Source organism: Xenopus tropicalis, chromosome 8 (assembly GCF_000004195.4).
Source record: "Xenopus tropicalis strain Nigerian chromosome 8, UCB_Xtro_10.0, whole genome shotgun sequence".
NCBI classification, from domain to species: Eukaryota; Metazoa; Chordata; class Amphibia; order Anura; family Pipidae; genus Xenopus; species Xenopus tropicalis.
The window spans coordinates 74,811,678-74,836,779 of record NC_030684.2 but is presented as its reverse complement, the minus strand read 5'-3'; the positions used below and the strand labels follow the sequence as shown (position 1 = coordinate 74,836,779).

Genomic DNA, 25,102 nt, shown 5'->3' with positions numbered 1-25,102 from the left:
TTGTCTTTATGGGGAGGAAAGTATTTTGGATCTTTAATTAGAACTTTACATAATTCTGTAGAAATTATAAACAACACTGTTTGAAATCTCTCTGCAATTAAACGTTCAAATTGCAGTGACATAGCAGAGTAATAAGTTCTCCACCCATAAGGATTAACAAAAATGTAAATCAAATCAACTTTCCAATATACAATAATGAAAACATTTCAGTGGTTTCCATTTAATTTAATTCTATAAATGTAGCTGCAACTGGAAGCAAAAATTGTGTATCCCTTTCAGTTCTCCGAAACCGACTGTTGACACAATGTAGCAGACCTCAGTTGTGCTCCTCAATGCTTAGAATTGCATTATATTTTACTGAGCAACAAGTTAAATAAAGTATGGAGGACATATGTAATTTTACCAAAAAACTAAAATGAACAAGAATACAACTTAAGTGCACTCATAGCCAGGAAAGAAATGGCAAGAAGTGGCCCAAGCAATTAAGAAATTTCAAACAAAAAATCCAGTGGCACACTAAAAATGAGTGAAGAATTTATTTATTCATTTATCAGCCCAAAAGTAACATACAGGTGTCGTCTTGGGCCTCACCGGCCCTTTTTAAAAGGCTTGAAAAAGGTCCCAGTATGGCACCAAATCCAGGATTCAGTTCGGAATTCTACCAAGATTCTGTCTTTTTCAGCAGGACTCAGCCAGATCCAAGTGCGTGGCTGAACCAAATCCAAATCTTTAAAATCATAAGACTTTTTGTCATATAAACTCAGAAGTTGAAAATTTTTCACTGCACATGGTTCTCTTTAACTGCTCCATAGCCTACTTTGCATATGCAAATTAGGGTTCGGATTCAGTTCAGTATTCGGCTGAATCTTTCACAAAGGATTCGGGTTTCGGCCAGATCCCAAAATAGTGAATGCGGTGCTTCTTTAGTCTTCAGTGCAGGCAGGAGATCCTACCATCACAATTAGTGGCAATTTATTTGTATGGGTAGCACTCCAACTGCATATACATTAAAATTTTTCAAAAACATGACATTCAGGGTTCTGGTATTCTGTTATAAAATATTAATTTAGATGTATGTATTCCATTAAACATCATATTTATAGAGGAAATCAGTAATTAGGTTATTTTGCTATAGCACTGTCACATGCAACAATTAGAAACTGCAATATGTTTGGTTTGCGTGGGGCTCAGTTATAAACACTGGACACATTTGCACCTGGGCAGTAACCCATACCAACCAATCAGCGATTCATTTTTTTCAGCCAGATGCAGGTAGAAAAATGAAAGCAAACATCTGATGGCCATGGGTTACTGCCCAGGTTGCCATGGGTTACTGCTCAGGAATAAATTTGCCCAGTATTTATAAATGATTAGGGCCGGATTTATGGTGAGGCCACAAAGTCCCGGGCCTAGGGTGGCACAAAATTAGGGGCGGCATGCTCGTGGGGGGCGGGGAGGGGGTGGATTTGCGAATGTGCATGCACACTCGTGGGGCATGGGGCGCGAATGGGGGGGCCTTGGGGCGCCCCAATGACAAATCCGCCAAAGTAAATGATTCCCAGTGTGTCAGTTACTACAGTAGAAGTACAAAAAGCAAAATGGCACTCAGGGCTAGAGGAAAATAATTCCTTTTTAAAAAAATCTTTATTTGCGAAAAATGCAACGTTTCGAGGCAAAACAGCCCCTTTATCAAGCATGAGTGCCATTTTGTTTTTTGTACTTCCACTGGTTTTTGGGAGGGTGCCGATCCCTCCAGCAGTGAGCACCGGGCGTTCAAATTTGGAGAGCTAGGGTGTGCGGTAAAGGCCTCTGTTGTACTTATCTCAGTTACTACAGTATACAGCAGTGGTCACAATGAACCATAAAAAATACCAGCAGCTACTACTGTAGTGTAGTTGAATATAGGCAACTGTGTTGGTATTATGGATGTGATGTTTTCTTAATTTTGTATATAAATCTCTCTTACTGTTTAACTTGTGATTTCTTAGCACACTGGGAGAATTTAAGTTGCAGCTGTGTTATTTGGGAAGTGTACATTGTGGTGTATATGCAGGTAAATAAAGAACATAACAGCCTTATGGTTAAAGAAGTGCATAGCCTAGAAGTCTGAAGGTGTCTCAGACGCTGTGTGCCTCTGTAACCACTGAATACCAGTCACATCAAGTCCACGTGCTAAATGTTAATGTAATGTTTAGCACAAAGAAACCTTTGCAATAAATGAAAGTAACAAACCTCTAAACTGCACAATTGTTTCTGTAAATTAAATAATTAATGAACATCATCTCTTTAGTACAACCTCCCAAAACACCTATCCATCCTGCCTCCATGGAGGGTGTGTAGAATTGGAGGGTGGGATGTAGTTTGCCACAATTATTCTGTACACAGAAGGAAGACATCTGAAAAAGTGTGAAGTCTAAAGGATCAAAGAAGTAAAAGACAAGAAAAGAAAAAGAAAGAAAATAGAAAAATGCAGGCGAAGATTTTAATTGCAGTTGTCTTTTTCCTCCTTCTCGGCTGCAAACAAGGTAAGGAAAAGTACACTGTTTCTCCCATTTTACACTATTTATCAAAAATAGAACTTGCCACAGTTCATCATAGGGAAAGCTCTTTTTGCACCCATAAAAAGCCCATACAAGTGAATAGAGAGCTGTAAAATTTCCCTCAGATGAACTATTTCACATTTTAATCAATATGTCCCTGAAAGTGAGTTGTGCTTTGTGCAAATACATTAATCTCAAGATTAGATAAGTCTTTCTTAGGATCCTCTGACTCTGTAAGCTTACGTATTTATTACCTCATAATGTTTGTTTGTATGAGTCCCTGCATAAAGTAAAGGTGGCCATACACGTGGCGATCTGACGATGTTTCGTACGACCATCGGTCGCACGAAACATCGTAAGATCCGCCACACACCATTCAGGGCTGAATCGGCAGGTAAGGAGGTAGAAACAATAGGATTTCTACCTCCTTCTGCCGATTCAGCTCTGAAAGGAGAATTTTGGTCAGGCGCCTTCTATGGCGCCCGATCAAAATTTTCAAACTTGTCCGATCGGCGAGTCGTCCGATATCGGCAGCTTCCTGCGATATCGGTCGACTCGCCGGCATGCCATACACGCACCGATTATCGTACGAAACGAGGTTTCGTACGATAATATCGGTGCGTGTATGGCCACCTTAAGAGTCAGTTCTGGCTAGTTTGTATATTATGCAAAATAATTAGATTCCAATTATTGGACAAGAGTAAGTGTCCCAGCCAGAAAAGAAGTCACAGGTAAAAATACTATTTATGCTGTGTCCAGGCTTAGGTAGGTATTCTTTTTTTCTATTTCATCTTTTTTGTTTGGAGAACTAGATATGGAAGGAAATGTTGTTTACTAATTCTTTGATAGTAGAGCATTGCCCATAAATATTTGGTGTTTTAAATAATTAGCCCTTCAATAAGTCTGTAGCAGGAGCAACTAATATAAAACTGCAGAGATTTCAGTACAGCCCTGCACAGTACATTCTTCATAGAATATAAAGGGAGATTTAGAAGCAAAACAGCTAAAGTTTGGGCACAGAGATTTTAGCACAGCCCTGTGAGCTCCACGTTTCCTATATGTACCTATAAAGAGAATGTTGGCAGAACCGCACTTACTGGGAGATTGCAAAGTACAGCCCTGCACTATACATTTCCCATTAGCTTTGTCTTTAATTTGTATTCCCTTTCTCTGTGAAGTGCTGTGGGAGATGATGGTGCTAAAAAAAATTATTGTAAACTTTAAATAATATTAATAATACATAATAATACATTTTTCTAGTATTTGACCTTCATTTGGTTTTTTTTTAAATGTATTCTTGGGGATTCAGCGTTAGATGACCCTCACCAAACTGTTTGCCTTCTCTATTTATCGTTTCTAAAACAATATTTGATATGCTGATATAACAAAATGAACATAATTTAGCATACACATATAGCTATATTAAATGGCCTTTGCTGTTTGTCGGGGGGGGGGGGGGGGGGTTATATACCAAGCTAGCATGCTGTTGCATGGTTTAGCAATGCCTAACTTGAGAACCCCTAGTTTTTGTCCAAGCACAAATTATAGTGGTAGTATAATAGCCAAACCCATAGGTAGGATATGTTTAATGCATCTGACAGGAGGCTTTCTTCATACCTATGGATATTGTGTCATTCTGGACCTGGTGGGGTTTACTCTCACATAATTATTTTATCTACACCCTCCAAGTTACTGGCTGGGGCGTGACATACAGAGCTAGTCCAGTGAAAACATCTCCAGGGTGAGGTGTGGTGGGCAGAGTTTGCAAGCTGTTATGACAGAGAGGTGGGATGGGTGGATGTGTCATGAGGTGTAAAACAGGTCTTTTCTTAACTCATAGTTAAACATTGCAGTAAGAGTGTGACATGCTAACATCAAAGGACCACTACGGAGACTTTCAAGAAAGGTTACAAATATATATATATATTATATATAATATAGAAACTTCATATAGCAACATCATAGCAGATAAATTTACTGGCAGTTTGCTAAAATAAATTCCAACTTTGCTTTTGGAGATGGTGATAAAATTTACAAGTACTTTACAAGTACTATCTACTACAGGAGCAATGGGGGCAGCATCGGGGTTTTAATAGTGTCTGAATGGCAGAAATTTAAATTTCCACACCGAAAGTCAATGAGTGACATCTGATTGGTGGTTGGTGGCCCTATTTTAATAACCTGGAACTGCAGTTACCCAGTGACTAACTCTGCAAAGTTTAGGGACCCTAGGATTAATAGTTAAAGAATGGCTGCAGTTTAAATTTAAACAATAAACATCAATAGGTAAATTGGGATTGGTGGGTGTGCCCACTTTTTCTAACCTTGAGTCGAAGGCACCCAGTGACAAACAGTGGCACCCTGGCATAAATTGTGTGAGAATGACAGCATTTTAAATTTAAACCAATAAAATTCAATTGATGAAATCTGATTGGCTGTTAGTGGCCCAACCCACTTTCCCTATTTTTGAACTGCAGTCCCCCAGTCACCCCAGTCACCCCAGGCATAAAAATTGTGAGACTGACAGCATTTTACACTTCGCCATTGAAAGTATATAGGTGAAATGTGATGGCTGTTGGTGGCTCCACCCACTTTTTTCTAACTTTGAACAGCAAATACCCAGTGACTAACTTTGATACGTTCAACAAACCTGGAATTAATACTTAAATAATGGCATCAGTTTAAATATAAACCAATGAAATTTAATGGGTGGAAATGGATTGGCTGTTGGTGGCTCCACCCACTTTGTAAAACCTAAAAATGCAGTCCCCTAGTGACTCTGGTGTTAATACTGTGAGAATGGCAGCAGGTTGCATTTCCCCATTGAAAATCAATAGTTAAAATCTGATTGGCTGTTGGTAGCTCCACCCACTTTAACTCTGAACTGCAGTTACCTGGTGACTAGCTCTGCAAAGTTTGGGGACCTTAGTATTAAAATTTAAAGAATGGCAGCATATTAAACATATGAAGTCTATAGGTTAAATCTGCCTGTTATTGGCCCCTCCCCACTTTTTTAAGCCTGGAACATAGTCACCTAGTGACAAACTGTGCAAAGTTTGGGGACCCTGACATTAAACATGTGAGAATGGCTGCAGTTAAAATTTCCCCACTGAAAACAATGAAAGAAATGTGATTGGCTTTTGGCTGCCCCGCCCACTTTTTCTAACCTTGAGTATGAAGTCACCCAGTGACTGACTGCACAAAGTTTGGGAACCCTGGCATTAAACTAATAAAATTCAATAGGTAAAATATGATTCGCTGTTGGTGGCTCTGCCCACTTTTCAAATCTAAAACTGCAGTCCCCTAGTGACCAATTGTGAAACGTTTGGGGACCCTGGTGTTAATACTGTGAGAATGGCATCAGGTTGAATTTACCCATTGAAAGTCAATAGGTAAAATCTGATTGGCTGTTTACAGCTCCGCCAACTTTTGGGCATCCAACAATCATATTTTCATTCAGGCTGACCCCATGACTGTGTGATTCAAGTTTGGGGAGTGTAGCCTCAAAGCTGTAAGCGTGGCAGCAGTTTCAATTTCCCCATAAAAGTCAATGGGTGAAATTTGATTGGCTGTTGTTGACTCCTCCCACAAATGTCACTGTTTCATTCGGGGTGACCCCATTATTATTTTATTCAAGTTTGGGGGGTGTAGCTTCAGAGCTGTAAGTGCGGCAGCAGTTTGAAAATCTTCCTTGTCAAAGTCAATGGAAAAATTGGGGTGTTCGGAGCGGCGCCACAAAAAGATGGGGGGCGGGATCGCTTAGAAAAGCACAAGCAACCTGCTCTGCTATAGGGCAAAGAAGTGTGGAGAGTTTGGGTGTTGTACCCCTAAAACTGTAGGAGGAGTAGCGTTTAGAAAATGGGGAGCGCGAAGAATAAGAAGAAGATGAAGAAGAAGAAAAAGCGGAAGAATAAACTGAAGTCGAAGAACAATATGTTGGGTTTTTCAACCCAACATAATAATGAAAGGGAAGGGGGGGTATAGAGGAAGATTAGGACCCAAAACATATGGTTTACAGAGCACAGTCAGTTGTTCCTCCACAAGGTTTTGTATGCTATTTGCTACATATACTGTATTAAGTTTTAAGTAAAAGATTTGTGGACTTTTGAAAGGTGTATTGTTGAAAAAGAGAGAGGACACACAAAAAAATTGACTCTGGGTGTTCAGGTTGCATGTGCTAAATCAAATTCCCTGATGCATCATGCCATAAATGTCAAGTATCTGTGAACACTTGAAGGAATTATGTTCAGAGGTTTTTTTGTGGTGGGTTAATTGGGACCTGGTCTTTAGTTCCAAGTCAGCCTACCAGGCAAGTTATGGGGCACTAAAAATTCTATTTATCTTGCTGTGTAAAAAGTGGAGTGAAGCATTAGTAAACATGTACAGGAATCTTTTGTATGTTGTAGATTATATATATTAATAATTATAATATGGGCGGTTTAGCCTAAGCTGTGACTTTCCTAGTGAGCTGGATTGAAAATTCATGGGGCCAAATTATAGTAATTACTACAGTAGGATGTGCTTTTTATCTTAGCAAATAATGTATTGGAGGCAATGACAAATCTTCTTTATTCGTGCATAGAAAGGTCCTCTTCATCAATCTGAATGCTTTTTTTGGAGTCCAGAAACTGTTTCAGTTCTTATGTAAAACATTCTACCTTTTTGCTGAAACACCAGTTTGTCTCATTGAAAAAAGATAACCAGACCAACTCTTTCTAACACTCAAAAATATTGCACTACAAGAGATATTGTTTTACTCTTGATACAACTTGCAAGTTAGCTTTTGACACTCTTTTTTGTTTTTATGTGTAGGAAGGTTTTGCACCCTTTTACTTTAGGCCAGTGATCCCCAACCAGTGGCTAGCGAGCAACATGTTTCTCACCAACCCCTTTGATGTTTCCCCCAATGGTCTCATAGCAGGTGCTCATTTTTGAATTTCTGACTGCCAATCAAAGCCTCCTGTTGCTGCCATGCCACATCATCAGGCTGAAACTGTGGCAACCAATGTAGAGGCTAAAGAGAAGGAATACAAACATCTAAAAGGAGCTCTGAAAACTTGTGGGTACCCAGATTGGGCTTTTATCAAACCTAAATCAAAAACAAGCAAAGAGACCAGACCAACAAACAGAAGGGAGGAACACAGGAGGCGAAGCAACATAGTCGTCCCATATGGATCTGGAACATCAGAAAATAAACGTTGCAATCCTGTGTTTTTCAAACCCAGCAACACTCTGAGATAGAAGTTGGTGCACCCTAAAGAGTCTACACTGCATAACTTCTTTCAGGCTTCTGCCTGTCTCTGGAACTCTCTACCTTCCGCTATCAAACTCTCTCCTTCCTTCCAAACAGTCCCTAAAAACACTTTTGTTTAGAGAATCTTATTCAATGCATCTTGGCTGAGCAGACATCAACTAATCATAAGTCACCAATTGTTTTCATCTTTCTTATGTTTCAAATGTACCCAAACTCTTTACATTGATTCTTTGATCCCATTTTGTATTCTATATCCCATGTTTGTTATAAATGAATGTAAAGCACTGCATAGCTTTCTGGTACAGGTATAGGACCCATTATCCGGAATGCTCGGGCCCAAGGGTATTCCGGATAAGGGGTCTTTCTGTAATTTGGATCTCAATACCTTAAGTCTACTAAAAAATCAATAAAACATTAATTAAACCCAATAGGATTGTTTTGCATCCAATAAGGATTATTTATATCTTAGTTGGGATCAATGACAAGGTACTGTCTTATTTCTACATAGAAAAAGGAAATCAGTTCTAAAATTCTGAATTATTTGATTAAAATGGAGTCTATGGAAGACGGGCTTTCCGTAATTCGGAGCTTTCTGGATAACGGGTTTCCGGATAAGGGGTCCGATACCTGTACTATATAAATAAACAATCATGATGAACTATGACATTCTAGTAGGGTAGTTCTGGTTTAGGTTGACTTATGTTATAGTATGGCCTATTACTAGCAGATTTTAATTTGGTCTTAATTTTTGATCTGTATAGTTTTATACTGCTAATTGCTTGTCAGAAGTCACTGCACACATGTTTTGCCAGAAAATGCACACTTGAGTGCAATATGTGCAACATGTGCACGCTATAAGCCTTTATCGCTCAAGAAGATAAGCATTTAATACTTTTAGCTGGCAGGAAATAGGTTTTTCTATTTTCTTGAGGAAAACTATTAAACCTGTTTTATAGTTTGTGTCACTGATTAAGGCTAGTACATTGCCATTGTGGAAACTTTGAGCTCTTAGTCTAACCTGGTTATGTCTAGAGCAATGGAAACTGTGCATGTGTGCGTCTGTGTGGAGAGGGTTCAGTCATTGAATGATCTTGTTGTTCCACTATTTATAAAAGCACACATACCTTCAAATGACCTTCATGTTAACAGCCCACAAGGTCAAGTTGTTTTTTTCAGGGGTGACCTCTTCATTTGGATACACAGGCTACTGCCAGGGGCTCATTTAGCAGCATATCCTGAGCTTACCTAGAGTCACCAAACAAAGTAGTTTATACCAAATCAAGGTTCACGTCTCCTGAGTAAGCTTTATTATATACGAATAACTTAACGATGTCACCCTGGCTCAAAAAAAATGACCTAGCACAGGGATGGAACTTAATTTTAAGCTACAAGCACTAATACTAATACTAATGTTTCACTCAGGTTATACTCTGCAGTGCTTCTCATGCATCTATGGCACCTGTGATATTGCAAAGAGAACAAAGACCTGTGATATTTCAGAACAATGTGCGACGATAAAAGCAAAATTTGGTAAGTAAAATAGTGCCCCTCAGAACATGGTCTTTAGCTGGTTATTTGTGCCATCCGGGATGGTGAAATCAGAGTGCACTTATTTAAATGTGTGAATAAAAAGATTTAAAAAAAAGAAAAAACCCTGAAATATGTAAATTAGATATATGCAATATTAGATAGCCTAGATAAACATATTTCATACTGAATATGACCACTACCACTCTCATAATGTGATAAAGTAATTGCTTAAGCCTTACTGTCTATATTTGCTAGCAATAGATGCCAGTATATGTCTATTTAAAAAAATATATATTTAACCTAAAATATCTTTATTGCAGGTGCAATTCCCTTAATGAGGAAGGACTGCATTGAAAGCAGCAAGTGTTTCGTAAATACTTCAGATACACATTTAGGTGTCCAGGTGACAGCTACCCCAAGCTGCTGTTCCACTGATTTCTGCAATTCTGCTGTGACACAGAGTCTGTCTGTGGTCAGTGGCATAGCAGCCCTGGTGACTCACTGGGTAGCTAAGTTTTATTAAGTACCAAGAAATGTGCCTCTTGCGAGTAAATTTGCCAAAAACTACTTTTATGGTGCCACCCTTGGATCTTTTAAATACTATTTCGGAATGTATTATTCCTAAATGGGTTGTTATGTTTTTTTTGCTTGTTATATGTATCTTTAGCTAAACCTGACTTCACTGTATATATGGTCTGAAGAATCCTCTCTTTTCCACTGATCTTGTTGGAGCTATGGTTTTTCTGAAAACACTTATTCTGTACAGCTCACACCTATTTACTCCTGGACAAATAAAGGCACCTCAACCTTTGTTTTTAGGTTTCTGGTTATTAAACAAAATTCCACATTCTGCATTCTGTTTTAATTCTCTGCCCACATACTGATTGTTAATATAAGGTCTAATTTACTAACAGCAGGCAAAGTGCAAAAACCAGCAATATGTTTTTATCCACAATGCAGTGTTTTTTCAAGAATTCCAACATCATTGTGCCTACCACTTTACATAGAAATAGGCACAGCATTGTGCCCATACTGACATACGGATATGGAAAGGAAAAGGACCAATATAGGACAATATAGTCCATATATTATTTACAGGACTCTAAGCTCTGTCTTCAAGCATGGGCCAGGCACAGCATGTTTGATCCACATTTTACAAGAGCCAGAGGGTACCTTCTGTCTTTTCTGCTTTCCTCTCTTGAAATCATTAACATGTGACTATAACCTGTCATATCATACTTAACAGATCACCTGCTCTATTAATAATTCTTTTTGTTGGGAACCATTTCTTTTTGGTTGTGTGAACAAAATATATAGTTGGGCTCACTTTTAAAACCAGTGTGCAAAAATGACTGGAAAGCAGTGTGCTATTCAAAACCCTGTCTGGTTGCTAGGGTCACTGACCCTAGTGACTTTAAGTTTGTATTACAAGCTGGTGAACTGCAGAAAAAAAGTCTTAAAAATTTCCCCTTCAATTTCAAAGTGTCTTAGAATAATATTATCCACGTAATTCTAAAATATAATTGGAAAACAAACTTCCCTTTCAAATTCATTCAGGACAAATTTACCACAAAACATTATCAAATGGGTTGTTTCCCATGTATCCTTTGTTAAAAGTTTAAAAATATGGTTAGAGTGAAATGAAAAAGAAAGGAATAAAATAATTTGCCCCCCTCAAAACAGATATCTGTACTATACACCAGCTGAGTTTGGTATTTGTCTGTAATCCAACCTATTTTCTAGCCTCCGTCATTCTCTAGCACTGAACTGACTACCATTTTCTTACATTAGTGGAAATACACTTGCCATCCCAGACATGTCTGCTAGATTATGATAAGGAATAAGGAAGAATTGTTTTATGGTTTTAGGTCAGGAATGAAGGAGATTTACTGCAAGATATAGGTATTATAGATGCATTGATGTATCAGATTTGGTGTACCAGAAGTAGAACATTTATTGGAGCAGTCCTTCTCAGAGGTTAAAGGAAATCTTTAAATAAATATATATATATATATATATATAAATTCAGTATTTTATTTACTGAACATACTGTCAGCCTAAAGGTTCAACACCCATACACCAGTAAAGACCCAGACCTTCAAAATTGTGCACAGGAGCTCGCCACTTTGGATTTTTGTAGGTGTGTCAGTGACACATGCTCAGTGTGGTCTGGACAAAAGCTAAGCTTAAGGGTCTTCGGAAATCATCACAGAATAAGTAAAATAAGGATCACCTGTTATAAAAGCTGATGCTACAGGGCTGAATTAGGCTAATACCAGACGAGGCGTAGGATGGATATTTTCGGCAAGCGGAAAAGCGCTTGCTGAAAATTCTGCCCTACACTTCCTACATGTGCCTGCACCCGAATGAATAAGATACGCTCAGGTGCAGGCACATGTAGCCGATATACGCATAAAAACGCGAGAGAATGCAGCCTTGTATTGTGACATTTAAATTCTAAATACAGTATACTGTGCAGAGCCAGGCCAAGTAGTATTGCCACCAAACGCAATACCTAACCTCAGCATAGAGCAGAAAAGAAGATGGTGTGGTACTAGGGGCTAGGGCTGTGGTTTCCTTGCGCTGGTACAAAACCCCAAAACATAATGTGCAGCATTTCTACCCTACTTTTTTGTTAAGCTTTAGTTCTCCTTTAACAAACAGTACAACCTTCTACCCTGGGCAGCCCTTACTTGTGTACATCCTCAAATCTTGCTTTCTTCTTCTCAAAAAATTGGAGCTTGCCCCCTGTGTTCTGGATATAGCAGCATGGCTAAAAGAGTAAAAAGAGCTAAAGTCTAGCTAGATAGTACACAGCTTTTCTCACCTGTCCTTACTGGCAGTGCTACAGGTTCTCACTAATCTATTACTATCCAGTCATGTAGGCCTAACTGGTTCACAGTGGCTTCAGGCTCCTGCATTAACCTCCTCGATGAAGCAAGATCAACAATTTGCTGGTCTGTGTGGAAGTGTGACAGTATTCACAGAATCTATTTTTGTTGGAGTGGCCAACAGCAGCCTACATAAATACTAAACTGAATCTGTAGCCCAACTCACATATTTAAATTAGAGTTCAATTTACAAGCCTGTACTATGACTTCCTTAAATTGTCAAACCTTGAAAGTTCACGACAAAAAAAATTGCTAAAATTATGCTGAGTACAGTACTTTGGAAGATTCTGTATTTTCAGGACATGAGCCACAAGAACTGAAGTCAATTGTTACTGAAGTCAGTGGGAGGTGGTAGTAGGTGTTCTCTGCTGGCTGAAATACACTACCATAACCCTAAAGATTTAGTAGGGGTGGGATGCAAAAGAATTCTGACTTTGGGGCATCCCTTTTGGAGGCTGTGAGAGTGGTTGTATTACAGTTAGCGAGATAAGTACGGTATAACAGCATGCTGGTCAGTATAATGAGTGTGGCAGTATGATTGTAAATGTGAGTGTGACAGTGTCATGGTCAGTGGGATTAGTGTGACGGTATCATGGTCAGTGGGATTAGTGTGACGGTATCATGGTCAGTGGGATTAGTGTGACAGTAACATGGTCAGTGGGATTAGTGCGACAGTATCATGGTCAGTGGGATTAGTGCGACAGTATCATGGTCAGTGGGATTAGTGCGACAGTATCATGGTCAGTGGGATTATTGTAACAGTATCATGGTCAGTGGGATTAGTGCGACAGTATCATGGTCAGTGGGATTATTGTAACAGTATCATGGTCAGTGGGATTAGTGCGACAGTATCATGGTCAGTGGGATTATTGTAACAGTATCATGGTCAGTGGGATTAGTGCGACAGTATCATGGTCAGTGGGATTAGTGTGACAGTATCATGGTCAGGTAAAATGCAAATAAGAGGACAAAGAGATGCAAGGGAGAATTAAAGAAGAAGAAAAGGTACAATCACTTAACTAATGCTCTGGGATGGTGCTCCTGTTAGCAGAAAACTGCACTGGCATATTCCCTTCTTAATTTCAAACATAGTGAACACCAAGCACTCCGGGGTCTCTCATAAAATCAAATCTTTATTGTTACATTAAAAGAAGGAACGCCTAACGCGTTTCGTGTGCCAAGCACACTTACTCATAAGCCTATGGTTCGGGCCCCTCTGCACCCGGACCAGCCAGGGATACCGATGAGCTATTTTGACTTGCACTGACTATGCTTGACTATTGTGTTCCTTGAACAGCATTTGCGATACGTCCGGGGTTTTTACACCCGGACCTCACTGTTTAGATTGGTACAGATTGTATTTTGTGAATTGGAGCACATATTATCATATGTAGAGAAATTTACTTTTGTTTTTCGTTTTTTGTTTTACTTTATATGATATATTATCTTACCTTGTCTTCCCTTCTTATTTTAAAATCCCAGGCTTGACACATGCGCAGCAGAGAGAAAAAAAAGGCTTTTTAAATTAAAGTTCAATGTTTCACTCTACTGCACATGCGCACCCAGTGCGACAAAAGAAGGAAGAGGATCACTCGCTCCCATGTACCCCAGGCCGGTGCAGTTTCTGCTAAAAGGAGCACTCACCTGGGGTAACATGTAACTGTATATTTATAAATCTGAGTATTTTCTTATGCCTCCGGATTGCCCTATTTTACATGTTTTTTTCTGGTTATTCCGCATTTATGAAGTATGGTCTATTAAATAAGTGTGACAGTGTTCAAGTCTGGGTAATATGTATTTGAGTGAGACCTTTGTGCTGGGAATGTGTGTTTGACAATATATGAGTGTGTTTTAGTAGTATGTAGCTTTTTTTTCCCAATATATATATTAAATGACTGTAGATCAGTGTTGTCCAACTTCTGTGGTAGCAAGGCCAGAATTTTTCTGGCCTACATGGTGGAGGGCCGATAATGGAAGCCAGTTTTGACCACTGCCCTTTTTGAAACCACACCCATCACAAGAGCTTTTAAAACCATACCCGCATTAATGGTGGTAGCGCTGGAAAAATCCAAATGGTTGGTGTGCACTGCAAGGATATAACCCTTCAGCCATATGTGAAAGAAGTTTATTATGTCATATTAAGAAATACCCTTAAATCCATATGTCTCCCCTATGAATAGCACAGCAACCCCCTAATTACACACATTAGGGACAATATAATGACTATTATATCCCCTGCTAGGTTCACCTCACACAGGCAGCATAGGGCAGGCAGAGCATGGCACACACCAGCAGCATAGGGCAGGCAGAGTATGGCACATACAGACAGCATAGGGCAGGCAGAGTATGGCACACACAGGCAGTACATACAGTGAAACAATGCTGGCAATGCTAAAGTCTGTCTGAGGTGCGAACAGGTGAACATTGTGGGAGCTGCATATAATCCCCATGTTGTGCCAATAATCTCTTTGGGAATCCATATCGGTAAGGGGGTGCCGTCCCCCACAATTACTGAGAACTGGGCAGAAATAGAAGGAGAGGCCTGTGCATGTAAAGAAATCCTTCTCTACACATGAAAACATTACATAAATCCTGGATGCGGAAATAAGAGTACTGGCCTGCTTGTGACCATGTAGCCCAGTGATCATCAACCAGTAGTTCAGCGTTGCTCACCAACGCCCAGGGCCGGATTTGAGAATGGGGTGCTCCGAGGCCACCCCCTTTCGCCACCTGCCCACCTCACGCTGGACCCCCCCTTCCCCCGCATACGGAGCAGTGGGGACGAGAACGCACTAAAGTTTCTGTGCGTCCGGTCCCCATTGCTCCATATGAGCAAAATCACATTGCGGCTGGGTGGAACGCCGCCCCCTACATTTCTGTCGCCCTAGGCCCAGGCCTTTGTGGCCTCCAACCCCTCGGATGTGGGGTTGATGGTATTTTTTAATTCCTAACTTGGTAGCAAGTTTTGGTTGAATAAAAACACGAATTACTACCAAATAAAGCCCCCTGTAAGCATAGAGGGTCCCTAATAGACAATCATAGCCCTTATTTGGCACCTCCATGAACTTTTATGATGCTATTGCTGCTCTTCAAGTATTTTTACATTTGACTGTGGCTCACAACTAAAAAAGGTTGGGGACCCCTGATGTAGCTTGTTAGCATTATATACCATGCATAGTAATTGTCTATAAAGCTTGTAATAAGGTTTTCCCTGTTGCATTATGGAGACCAATCATCATACATTTCTGTTACATGGAAGTCAATTTTATTGCTTGCAAAAATACACATTTCAAATTATGTTAAAGAAGCCTAGGTCATTAGCTAAGAACCCGTAGTGTAGTTCTACATAGTGTACATTCATTGTAAAGGTTCTGAGGAAAGTGTAAGTAATGTGTAACTGTGTTCCTCAGACTCTAGCATTCTAGGTGTTGGGAGCTTTATTTCAGCAGCAGGTGAACGGGCACAGAGTTTTTTTTATTATTAAAAATTACACCTTTGGAATAGTAAAAACTAAAAAGACACACAAAGAAAATTACTTATTTTTCCCATAAGGAAACTTTTTCTGGAGTGCAAGTTGAGTCCTGAAAAGCATAGTGGTTGAAAACGGTGTGATAGTAGCTATACAGCATTCTCTCTGTGGAACACAACATTCTATTTAATTAAATATGGTGAAGATACTCAGCCAAAGAGGAAGAGCAGTTTTAACAGATGATAGATTTAAAATAGCTTTGTGAAACACAGGGCCACCAAGAGAGCCACACTGGTGACAGCAGACATGCTGGTTTTGATGGCTGAATTGCAGAGGTTACTGTAGCAGCAGGTACGCGTGGCTTTTACTGTAACACCCAGGTAGGTATCTGAGGCTTCGCTTCCACAAGCTAATATTGATAAGCAGTCCTTCCTGCGAAGAGTTACCAGATCCGACACCAACGGCAGGGCTGAAAGAAAGTAGTGTCAAGCTGAAAGGGCAGGTATTTGTGATTTACAGAAGATATTTTAACCTTTATTTGGTATGTTATCTTTACAGAAACCAAATATTTATTATAAATACTAGGGAAACTGCATCACACTATCCTCAATTAATTCCCAGCAGGGCAGTATTGGAAGATATACATACTAGATAATGCCTCCAGATATTGCCAACCATCATTCCACTATCAAACACGAGAAATATTAGTCTAAACCAAAATAACATTACCCCGTTTCCCCTTTTAATAACCTTATAACTTCTAAAAGCTATTAAGAGACCAAATACCCCTACTCTGTGTCCCTAGTCCCTTCCCTGACTTTTAACCCATTATATGTTTAATGTTATCTGGATAGATTTTATTATTTTGCAATTACTAACCAGTTGTACATTAACAAAGTTAATGTTTATATTAAATGGTTTATATTTCATCCTGAGAGTGCATGTAGCCACAATAAAATTCATTCAGTCCTGAGTTTTGCCTTTATATTTTGACTCTGTGTTATTTAAGTGTGACATGCACTAAAGGATTAAATTAGTTGAAATGTGGGTAGGTTTGTAAATGGTTTTTAGAATGTAACACTCACAAGATGTTGATGCTGTTTGTGTCATGCAGACCTGTCCAAACTGACAGCTTGTCACTGAAGGAAACAGGCAAGCACCATAGTCACATTTGTAGCAATCCATTGCGTGGCCTAGAAGAGACAGAATGTGCACATCATTAGTATCTGTGGCATCAGCATCAATTACAAATAATACACACAAACTGATCTACCCATATTCCATACACAAACAGAATCAGCCTTGGAAATAAGAAAGGGCTAAGAGACATTGTCCTTGGATGAGGTCCAGAGGGAAAACCTCTGATACTTTGGCAACAGGCCAGAGCAACAGATATAATAACTCTGCATTGGTACCATGGACTCATGATTAGATCTTAGAACATTTAATGATCAAGTTGTCATTCTCCTGGGAAAACATAACGCAGTAAAAGCATTCTGAGGCTATGAAATGCTTGTTCAAAGTAGAGCTGGACCAACACATAAGTGCACCCAAGGCAAGCCCAATTCATCACACTCCTCCAACCCTCTAGCTACACTTGGCATCTCTGCCCTCAGCCCCACTAACACATACTGTATGACTGACTCCTGGCTCTCTGCAACCCTATCTCCATCCACACTAGATGCTTGGCACCTCTGTTTCTGTGCAAAAATGTCCTGTTCACAGCAGGAACCACTTAGTTCTCTTAAACTGGGATGCACTTCCTGATTTTTGTGCCGGTATATAATCTAAAACAGCTTTACTTATTTGCAAGCATTCAGAACCAGGCCAACACATAAAAATGTCCAAGGCAAGCCCCAGTCACCACACATTCCAACCCTGCTCCACTTAGCATCTCTGCCCTCAGCCTCCCAAAAACATGACTCCGACCCCGCTCTAGCAAACCCTGCTGCTTCTGTGCAAAAATGTCCTGTTCACAATGGGAAACTCTTAGTTCTCTTAAGATGCGATGCACTTCCTGATCCTAATTTTTGGGACACTATACACTAACAGTGCGCTCGTGTCCTATTTGGAGGCTCTTTTGCCCACCCCTAGTTCTGGCCATGCCAAAGTATTAAGGCATAAGAGTGGCAGCAGTTGGGGTGTTCAAAGTAGCGCCACAAAAAGACAGAAGGCGGGATCTCTTAGAAAACCAGCTCCACTAAAGGACGAATTGTGGAGAGTTTGGGTGCTGTACCTCTAAAACTGTAGGAGAGGCTGAAGAACATTGTTGGTTTTTTAAACGAACATAATACGTTAAACAGCTATGCATTACCTAATGATCCCTAAACCAGAATATCATGGGGTTAATTTTTGCAGTGATCTGACTAAATATCCTCAGTGTGATTTGGCTGGCAACCCTCACAAAATACCTTAAAAAAAAAACAAACAAACAAACAAACAAAAAAAGCCCTGCAACAGGAATATCCTTATAAGTCGTGCGTGCCAGTGTGGGGGGGGGGGTTCAATATGTGGGTGGGCAGGAAGAGCAACATGATGGCACATTATACCACTAGAGGTTATTTCTTTTAAAGTGTTTAAGAATTCTAAGTAAAAAGCTAAGAATTTCTGAAGTAAGAATTAAAACCACTGGATGTTTCCTTCGAGTATTTTATTAAAGTTTACTCTTTAGTGCAACAATCATGGCTACTTCGAGTATTATTTTCCCTCTTTTTCTTGCTATTGTGCAGGTCATAGATTACAATTAAATTCAGTTTCAGTATGTTAATTTAAATGTTCTAAATTTTTCTTACCTACGGGCATATACAGATGTTATATGTGGTTTATTAACTTAGACCCAAATAAGCTGTTTATGTTAAATTGGTAACAATTTCTGATATTTGCAAACTGTATGCTCAGTTCCCAATCTGGGAGCATGTGCAGTTAAAGTCACACCCAGATCAACTTTACTGCTTCTTTTACCAGAGAGCTTGGGTGTTAAACAACCTAACATGGGGCTACCAACCTTGCCGTGCGGCTCTGCTTGTTGCTGGAAGGCACTGTATATATTTAACATATGGCAGTTGTGATCAACTTTTACATTCACACAGTGATTATACTGCACTTCTGGGCAGTCCAAAGCTTTTAGAGGGTTAATTCTAGCCACAGGAATTAGTTGGATTGTATTCTAGTTGGGAAACAACAAGGAAATATATATATCATATTTGAAAAGGGGCAAGTTACAAAATACAGGTGCAGAATGTTATAGCTTTGTTCCTTGTTAATTTGATCCCAGTGCCAGGCAGGAACCAAGTGGTTTTCTTATTTTAGATCTTTGCAGCTACTGAGGATTAAGTAAACTGAAATTTATCCTGGGCACGTGCATTAGCATATATCTAAACAAAGGGTGTACATACAATATAGCAAATAGTTAGGGTGACATTGGGAAGAACAAACCTGCTGATTTGCTGGTTTTAATTTCTATTGTTAACTGTTTATATCAGTATTTTCAGTGTTGCTAAAGCTATTCAATGGTTTCCATCCAGGGCTGCCATGTGTACAGGCCTGCCTTATCAAAATTATAATTGATACCAACTTTATTAATTGATAGGCACAATAACAGAAGTGGGCAGGACAGTACTTATTTTGTAGAACATTCGGCAACACAATGGTCATTGTTCTTCATGTAAGTTACAGGGAGAACTGGATAACTGTTAAGTATTGTGCTGCAAAGTTGCTTCTGACAGCTATATATAGATGTCTAATGTAAGGATAAGGATATTTGCACACAAATTGTCTGTTGTATGCACAACAGTTTCTGCTCTTATTGGGCTAAACATAAGAATTGTATGTCTGTCCTTTTCTCTCTCCATATATATGTAACCCTATTTTAGCCCAAACTCCAGTGCTAGCTTAACAAACACAGAGCACTGCTTACACTGGACCTTCACATTAGTGAGTGGAGGAAGAGAGTGGTGTAGATGAACTACACCACTGAGAGGACAAACAGGATTTTGGACACCAGAGGTTCTTAACCAGATAACAAATGTTTATTAAGCAAAACAGAGAACCAGTACTCATGCAGTACCAGTGCAGAAATATGAGGAAAAGTGATTACAGCATTAATAATTAACAGAGCATAACTTTGTGAAACCACCTTGGAAACATACTTGGCAGGATCCCAATTCTGCTCTGTGACACCCTTTACTGGACCCAGATCTCGTACAGTGGAACCTCAGATAAACACTTCCAGCTTGAATCCCTATCCACTGTGATGCATTCACTTTCAGGCAGAGTCTCACCTGGGAGAGACACCTCCAATCTATCAGTCCTATAATGGAGTTCAGTACTGCGCTTTCTAGCTGACAACTATTTTATCTTATCTTGCTGTCTAATTACCTTAATTACAGGGTCCCTGTTCCCCCCAACTTTACTAAGGGTTCACCTACCTTAGGTCTTTTACTGGGGCCTTGCTAGCCCAGGCTCCCCAGCAGTCACCCACACAGTTTAGCAGGTGGAGGCCAAAGAGAAAGAGCCAAATGCTCCCTCTCACTATATGAAACCTTACCCCTCCCAAGTATCTAGGTTATGGACATAGGGACTTAGCAAATAAAAGGTCAAATAAAGACTGTAAGGGATGTCTCAGAGCCAGCAGAGAATTGTACCCTACATACACAAATGTATTTTACAAGCACATAAATGTTCAGGCTGTTATTAAACTACCTTCCCCTTGGCGCTAGGAGAAAGCGGAGAGTGGTAAAACCAAAACAGCTGAAGGATGCATGTTAGGCATGCATAGAGGTTGCAGCTGCTTACATATTAAATCTGGGAGGAACAATGGATTCAGTTTATCATCCATCTGAGTACAATTGTAGCTGTGCTAGGTCCTGCAAAGGACAGAACAAATAAAATCCTACATATGCCCAGTACACACACACACACAATCACAACAGAACAGCAGCCATGTACACAAACACACACCAGGGCAGCATGCCAGTACCAGATTCCACACACAGAGCACCAGCACAGGATTAATAGCTAATTGCTGAAAGGTAAAGCAGACAACAGCCGTGTATAAATGAACATTGTGGAAAACTGACAGAAACCCTACAACCCGCATAAAGGAGAGCTGGATTTAAAACACACATAGTCTAGGATTTTACTTACCAACATTGCTGCACAAAAGAAGGACAACTATCATCAGACTATAGGAATTCATTGTCTCTTTCTGCTTCCCCAGTCAGCCTGTGAATGTGATTCTGCTACTTTCACTTATAGTACAGGAATCTCCACCCACTGCTCTCAGCCCACAGCCTGCCTCTCTTGTGTTTCATTATATAGATTCCCTATTCCCTAACCTCCCCCAGTCACTGATCCTTCTAATTTCATTTATGTAGAAAAAACTGCTTCTGGCATTTATTTCTGTATATTAAATAAATTAGAGATGTGTGTCGAAGAAATGAAATCATTTAAAATGTGGTGGAGAATAAAGGCATAGTAATAAGGAGCAAGGCCAGAGACCTAAAGAAAAGAGCAATACAGGAGGACTGGGGCCCTATCTGTGGGAGAAATTTATAAATAACTCAGCAGCTGGAGGGTTGCAGGTTGCACTTGTCTCTAACTTCAGTATATACTGGAAATATCTAACAAATGTTAATTGTGCATATTTTCTTTGTACTTGTATCCATGTTTTTCTCCAATGGGCCCCTCCGATGCTGAGAATCAAGGGCAAATGGCCTCTTTGCTGTACCCTAAAACTGTTGTTTACAGGCGAAGGGGAGAATCTTAACCCTCAACCACCCATTGCTACAAAAAGCTTTGTTTTCAGCTGAAGATAAATCTATTGGGGGGGAAATGCTGCGGCCTCCAGGACATTAACAGCCTAACACTTATAGCTACTCAATTAATTTCTATAGAATCGCTGTGTTGTCACTGCAAAGCTCTGTTAACTGCACGGTCAGTTTAATAATACAAGTGTTTTCTAGTTCTTTTGTTTCACAGTAGACATCTGATTGGTTGCTATGGTTTACTAGGATTATATTTTGTAGGGGTCATTACTGAACGCAAATGCAGTTGCTGCATGAAAACAATCCCATTCATTACAAGTACTTGTGTCAAAAGACACTCCTTTGCTTTTCCATACAGATTGGCTTTGCACAGCCTGGTCTGTCCTGCCTCCTGTTCTGAACTGAATGCAGGTAAACCCTGGAGCCACTGCCACCTCAAAAGGTGCATTGACTGCACTTTATTGTTGGTAAAAACATGGCGATTGCGTTAGAATTCCTACCACCCTTATATGTGCACAATAAATAGGCATCTATACAAGGCCTATGATAACATCACCATTTGAAGTGATATCTTACATACATTATACCTCCCGCAGGGCAACTACCATGTCTAAAGCCCCAATTTCTGCAACATATGTTAAAAATCAATAGATGAGGAAAATACTTTATCCAGTCCAAATGAACTTGTGCAATATGATGCTGCATGGGGCATATTTATCACTAGAGATCATAAATTCCACCACTATGTATTTTTTCATGGGATTGTTGGAGTCATAGTTATCAATGAGCGAAAGTGAATTTCGCCCTTTGGTAAAGTTTCCTAACTTGCACACCACATAATAAGCAAATTACGGGAAGGGTAGAGGGCAGATAGGGGTAACCCCTTTACAAGCTGGGCAATATTCATGTGGGGGCCACAAGTCTCTGTGCTGTGAAAATTGCCCACATCTATTAACTCATAACAACCAATCAAATGTTTGTTTTCAGCTGACCTTAAAATGCTATCTGCTAATTGATTGTTATTGGTTACTAGTTAAGTTGCAAACCAAACTTAAACTATCAAATCAGAGATAAAACAAAATCAAACGGGAAGGAATGGATATCAAAGACATTCCTGTGTAAGGTCACTCCTGGCGGGCAGATCACATTTACTAATGATATTCTGAAGTTCTCCTCTAAGAGTTGTGATTGTAGTTTAGAGAAAATCCCAGGGAGATGTATAATAGCATAGTGTCTCCTGAACCTGGATGGAGGCATGCCATGCTAATGTATAGCTTTTTCTTTCATACAGTGGAGACTCAGGAATCCTGTAGCAACAATATACTAACTCAGTGCAGGACTTCCCACAGTACCAGATAAAGGCTACATGCATGCCAAGGAAAAGGTGCAGAACTTATTGTAAGGTTAAATATAGATATGACTTCACAGTTTTAGAAATACAAATTTACAGCATTTACGTGGTCTCCTACTTTCCCACATTCAGTTGCGTAAAAAATCCCATTCAGGTTCTTTTTCAACATCTGATCCTTGCATTTGCACTTAGTGCTATTCTGTCCTTCCTACAGGCACAGGGGACCCTGGCCTTACTGCCACCACCGATCCAGGAAGTAGCTCCAGGGTTCCCACAGTGGCCTAGGTCAACTGTCGCTGTGCACTTGCACCAAAGGGCACAGGTTACTTGCATGGCAGATGCCAAAAATTATGCCAACCAGCTCAAATGCATCAGAGTCACGTCAAAGTGCAAGTGTCAGTTTTGATGCACAGGCTGTAGCTGCATAAAGACTCCCCTCTTGGCCACAATGACACTGGAAATTTAGCGGAAAACTTTGTAGAACAAAAAACAGGGTGATTATGTTCAAAACTGCACTCTGGGTGTGGAACAAAATGACCTGGAAAAGATAATTTTTCTCAGCTGATGAAAAGGGGTATTTCACCTTTAAATTATCTTTTAGTATGATGCAGGCAATGATATTCTGACAATTTGCAATGTTATTGTTGTTGTTGTAGTCACTGAATTATTGAGCTTTTTATTCAGCAGCTCTCAGTTTGCGATTTCAGAAACTATTGGTTTGTTAGGGTCCAGTATAACCTAGCAACCAGGCAGTGTTGTGAATGACAGAACATAAATATGAGAAGGCCTGAATAGACAAGCAATAACAACAGAAAAATGTACACTCACAGAGCAATCGTTTTTTGGCTGAAAAGCTCAAAAGAGGCAGAAAAAGAAGGCACATAATTTGAAAACTATAAAAAATGAAGAACAGCTGAAAAGGCCATTCTATAACATAGTAAAAGTTAACTTAAAGGTGAACTACCCCTTTAAGTACAGATACATCAATCTGGGAAAATAGGGAGGAAATAGAAGAAGTCCCCCCTATGTTTTCCAAGGGTTATTTTACTCAACCTGTAACTTCCACCACTCAGTAGCAAATGTCCTGATGTTCTCCACGAAAAAGACCAAACCTTCTTCTGATAAATTAATCCCATCACCTCTTTAGAGTTGGGCTGTTTGCATTTAACTTTGTTTATTACTCCCATACCAGAGGAACACATGACTGGCTCAGTTGACTTTATTTCTGGTTCTTTGATTCACTGGGGGGAAGCACTTCCTAATTGCTTCTCTGTATGATATCTGACCAGCCCATACTCACAAGTTTTACTTGAAGTGCATTGGAAAATGATTATATTTTCTTTCACTATGCAGTAGTTGGATATGTTGAGCCTGCTGCTGCATCAAAATGTACAAAAAAGGTCAGCCTGCAGTTTAAAATGCCATGTCTGACACCATTTGTCACAACAACAAGGGTCAGATTTATGAACACTGGAATTTAAACTTTTACGGCAATTTTAATCTTGACTTTTTCTAATTCAAGTTTCCAAAACTCAAATATTCAACATTTATTAAGCATAAAAGAAACTTATATGTAAAAGTGCATTTTTTTTTACTACAATTTGAGTTTTTTATTAACCAAAATTGAAAATTCAAATTCAAGATTCCAAAACTCTTATTTTTGAGATTAAGTACAGAAAATGCGGAATCTTGCATAAAAAATAAATCAACACCTAAAAGTTGTCTGGTTAAGGGCTCTGGCACACGGGGGAGATTAGTCGCCCGCGATTAACTCCCTGTTCGCGGGCGACTAATCTCCCCGAGTTGCCTACCCCTGCCATCCCACCGGCGAACATGTAAGTCGCCGGCGGGATGGCACATGCGGCGGCGCGATTTCGCGCAAATCGCCGAAAAAGACTCGCAAGTCTTTTTCGCCGATTTCCGGAAATCACCCCGCCGCGTCTGCCATCCCGCCGGCGACTTACATGTTCGTCGGTGGGATGGCGCCTTTTAAGTTTTAACGCTACGAAAAAGGCGTGACTTTGCGCGCAAGTGTTAACGCTACGAAAAAATCGCAACTTTCGTAATGGCTACGAAAAACTCGCGTTTTTACGCAAAAATCGTAAAGACGCCGAAAAAATTACCGAAAACATCGCAAAATTACCGAAAAAGACGCAAAATGTTCGTTTCCAATCGGAATTTTTCCAATTCGGATTCGAAATCGTGTCTTAGTAAATCAGCCCCTTAGAAGTGTTTCACTTATTTTCACCATTTCCCGAATTTCTCCAGCAAAGCAGAAGTGGACAGATTCAGGACAGATTAG

The 25,102-nt window shown here is 39.8% G+C and overlaps 2 protein-coding genes across 2 annotated transcripts; one reads left to right on the top strand and one right to left on the bottom strand.

Moving 5' to 3' along the window:
- The first annotated feature begins 2,369 nt into the window (after positions 1-2,369).
- On the top strand, positions 2,370-10,176 carry LOC116406936 (lymphocyte antigen 6 complex locus protein G6d-like). Its single transcript, XM_031892101.1, has 3 exons — positions 2,370-2,525; positions 9,217-9,324; positions 9,645-10,176. Exons 1-3 carry the CDS (start codon positions 2,468-2,470, stop codon positions 9,845-9,847), a joined length of 369 nt encoding a protein of 122 aa, XP_031747961.1. The 5' UTR covers positions 2,370-2,467; the 3' UTR covers positions 9,848-10,176.
- Positions 10,177-15,457: 5,281 nt separating this feature from the next.
- On the bottom strand, positions 15,458-21,142 carry LOC100487364 (lymphocyte antigen 6A-2/6E-1-like prostate stem cell antigen-like). The gene is made up of 3 exons (XM_002939451.4): positions 20,830-21,142; positions 16,770-16,877; positions 15,458-16,153 (listed from the first exon to the last, which is right to left on the bottom strand). Exons 1-3 carry the CDS (start codon positions 20,879-20,881, stop codon positions 15,933-15,935), a joined length of 381 nt encoding a protein of 126 aa, XP_002939497.1. The 5' UTR covers positions 20,882-21,142; the 3' UTR covers positions 15,458-15,932.
- Positions 21,143-25,102: the final 3,960 nt, after the last annotated feature.

Coding starts and splice junctions, on each gene's coding strand:
- LOC100487364 (XM_002939451.4), bottom strand. CDS start 20,881: ATGAATTCCTATAGTCTGATGATAGTTGTCCTTCTTTTGTGCAGCAAT. Junction 16,878..20,829: donor TCTTTTGTGCAGCAATGTTG/GTAAGTAAAATC, acceptor TGTCTCTTCTAG/GCCACGCAATGGATTGCTAC. Junction 16,154..16,769: donor ACAAACAGCATCAACATCTT/GTGAGTGTTACA, acceptor ACTTTCTTTCAG/CCCTGCCGTTGGTGTCGGAT.
- LOC116406936 (XM_031892101.1), top strand. CDS start 2,468: ATGCAGGCGAAGATTTTAATTGCAGTTGTCTTTTTCCTCCTTCTCGGC. Junction 2,526..9,216: donor CCTTCTCGGCTGCAAACAAG/GTAAGGAAAAGT, acceptor TGTTTCACTCAG/GTTATACTCTGCAGTGCTTC. Junction 9,325..9,644: donor GACGATAAAAGCAAAATTTG/GTAAGTAAAATA, acceptor TCTTTATTGCAG/GTGCAATTCCCTTAATGAGG.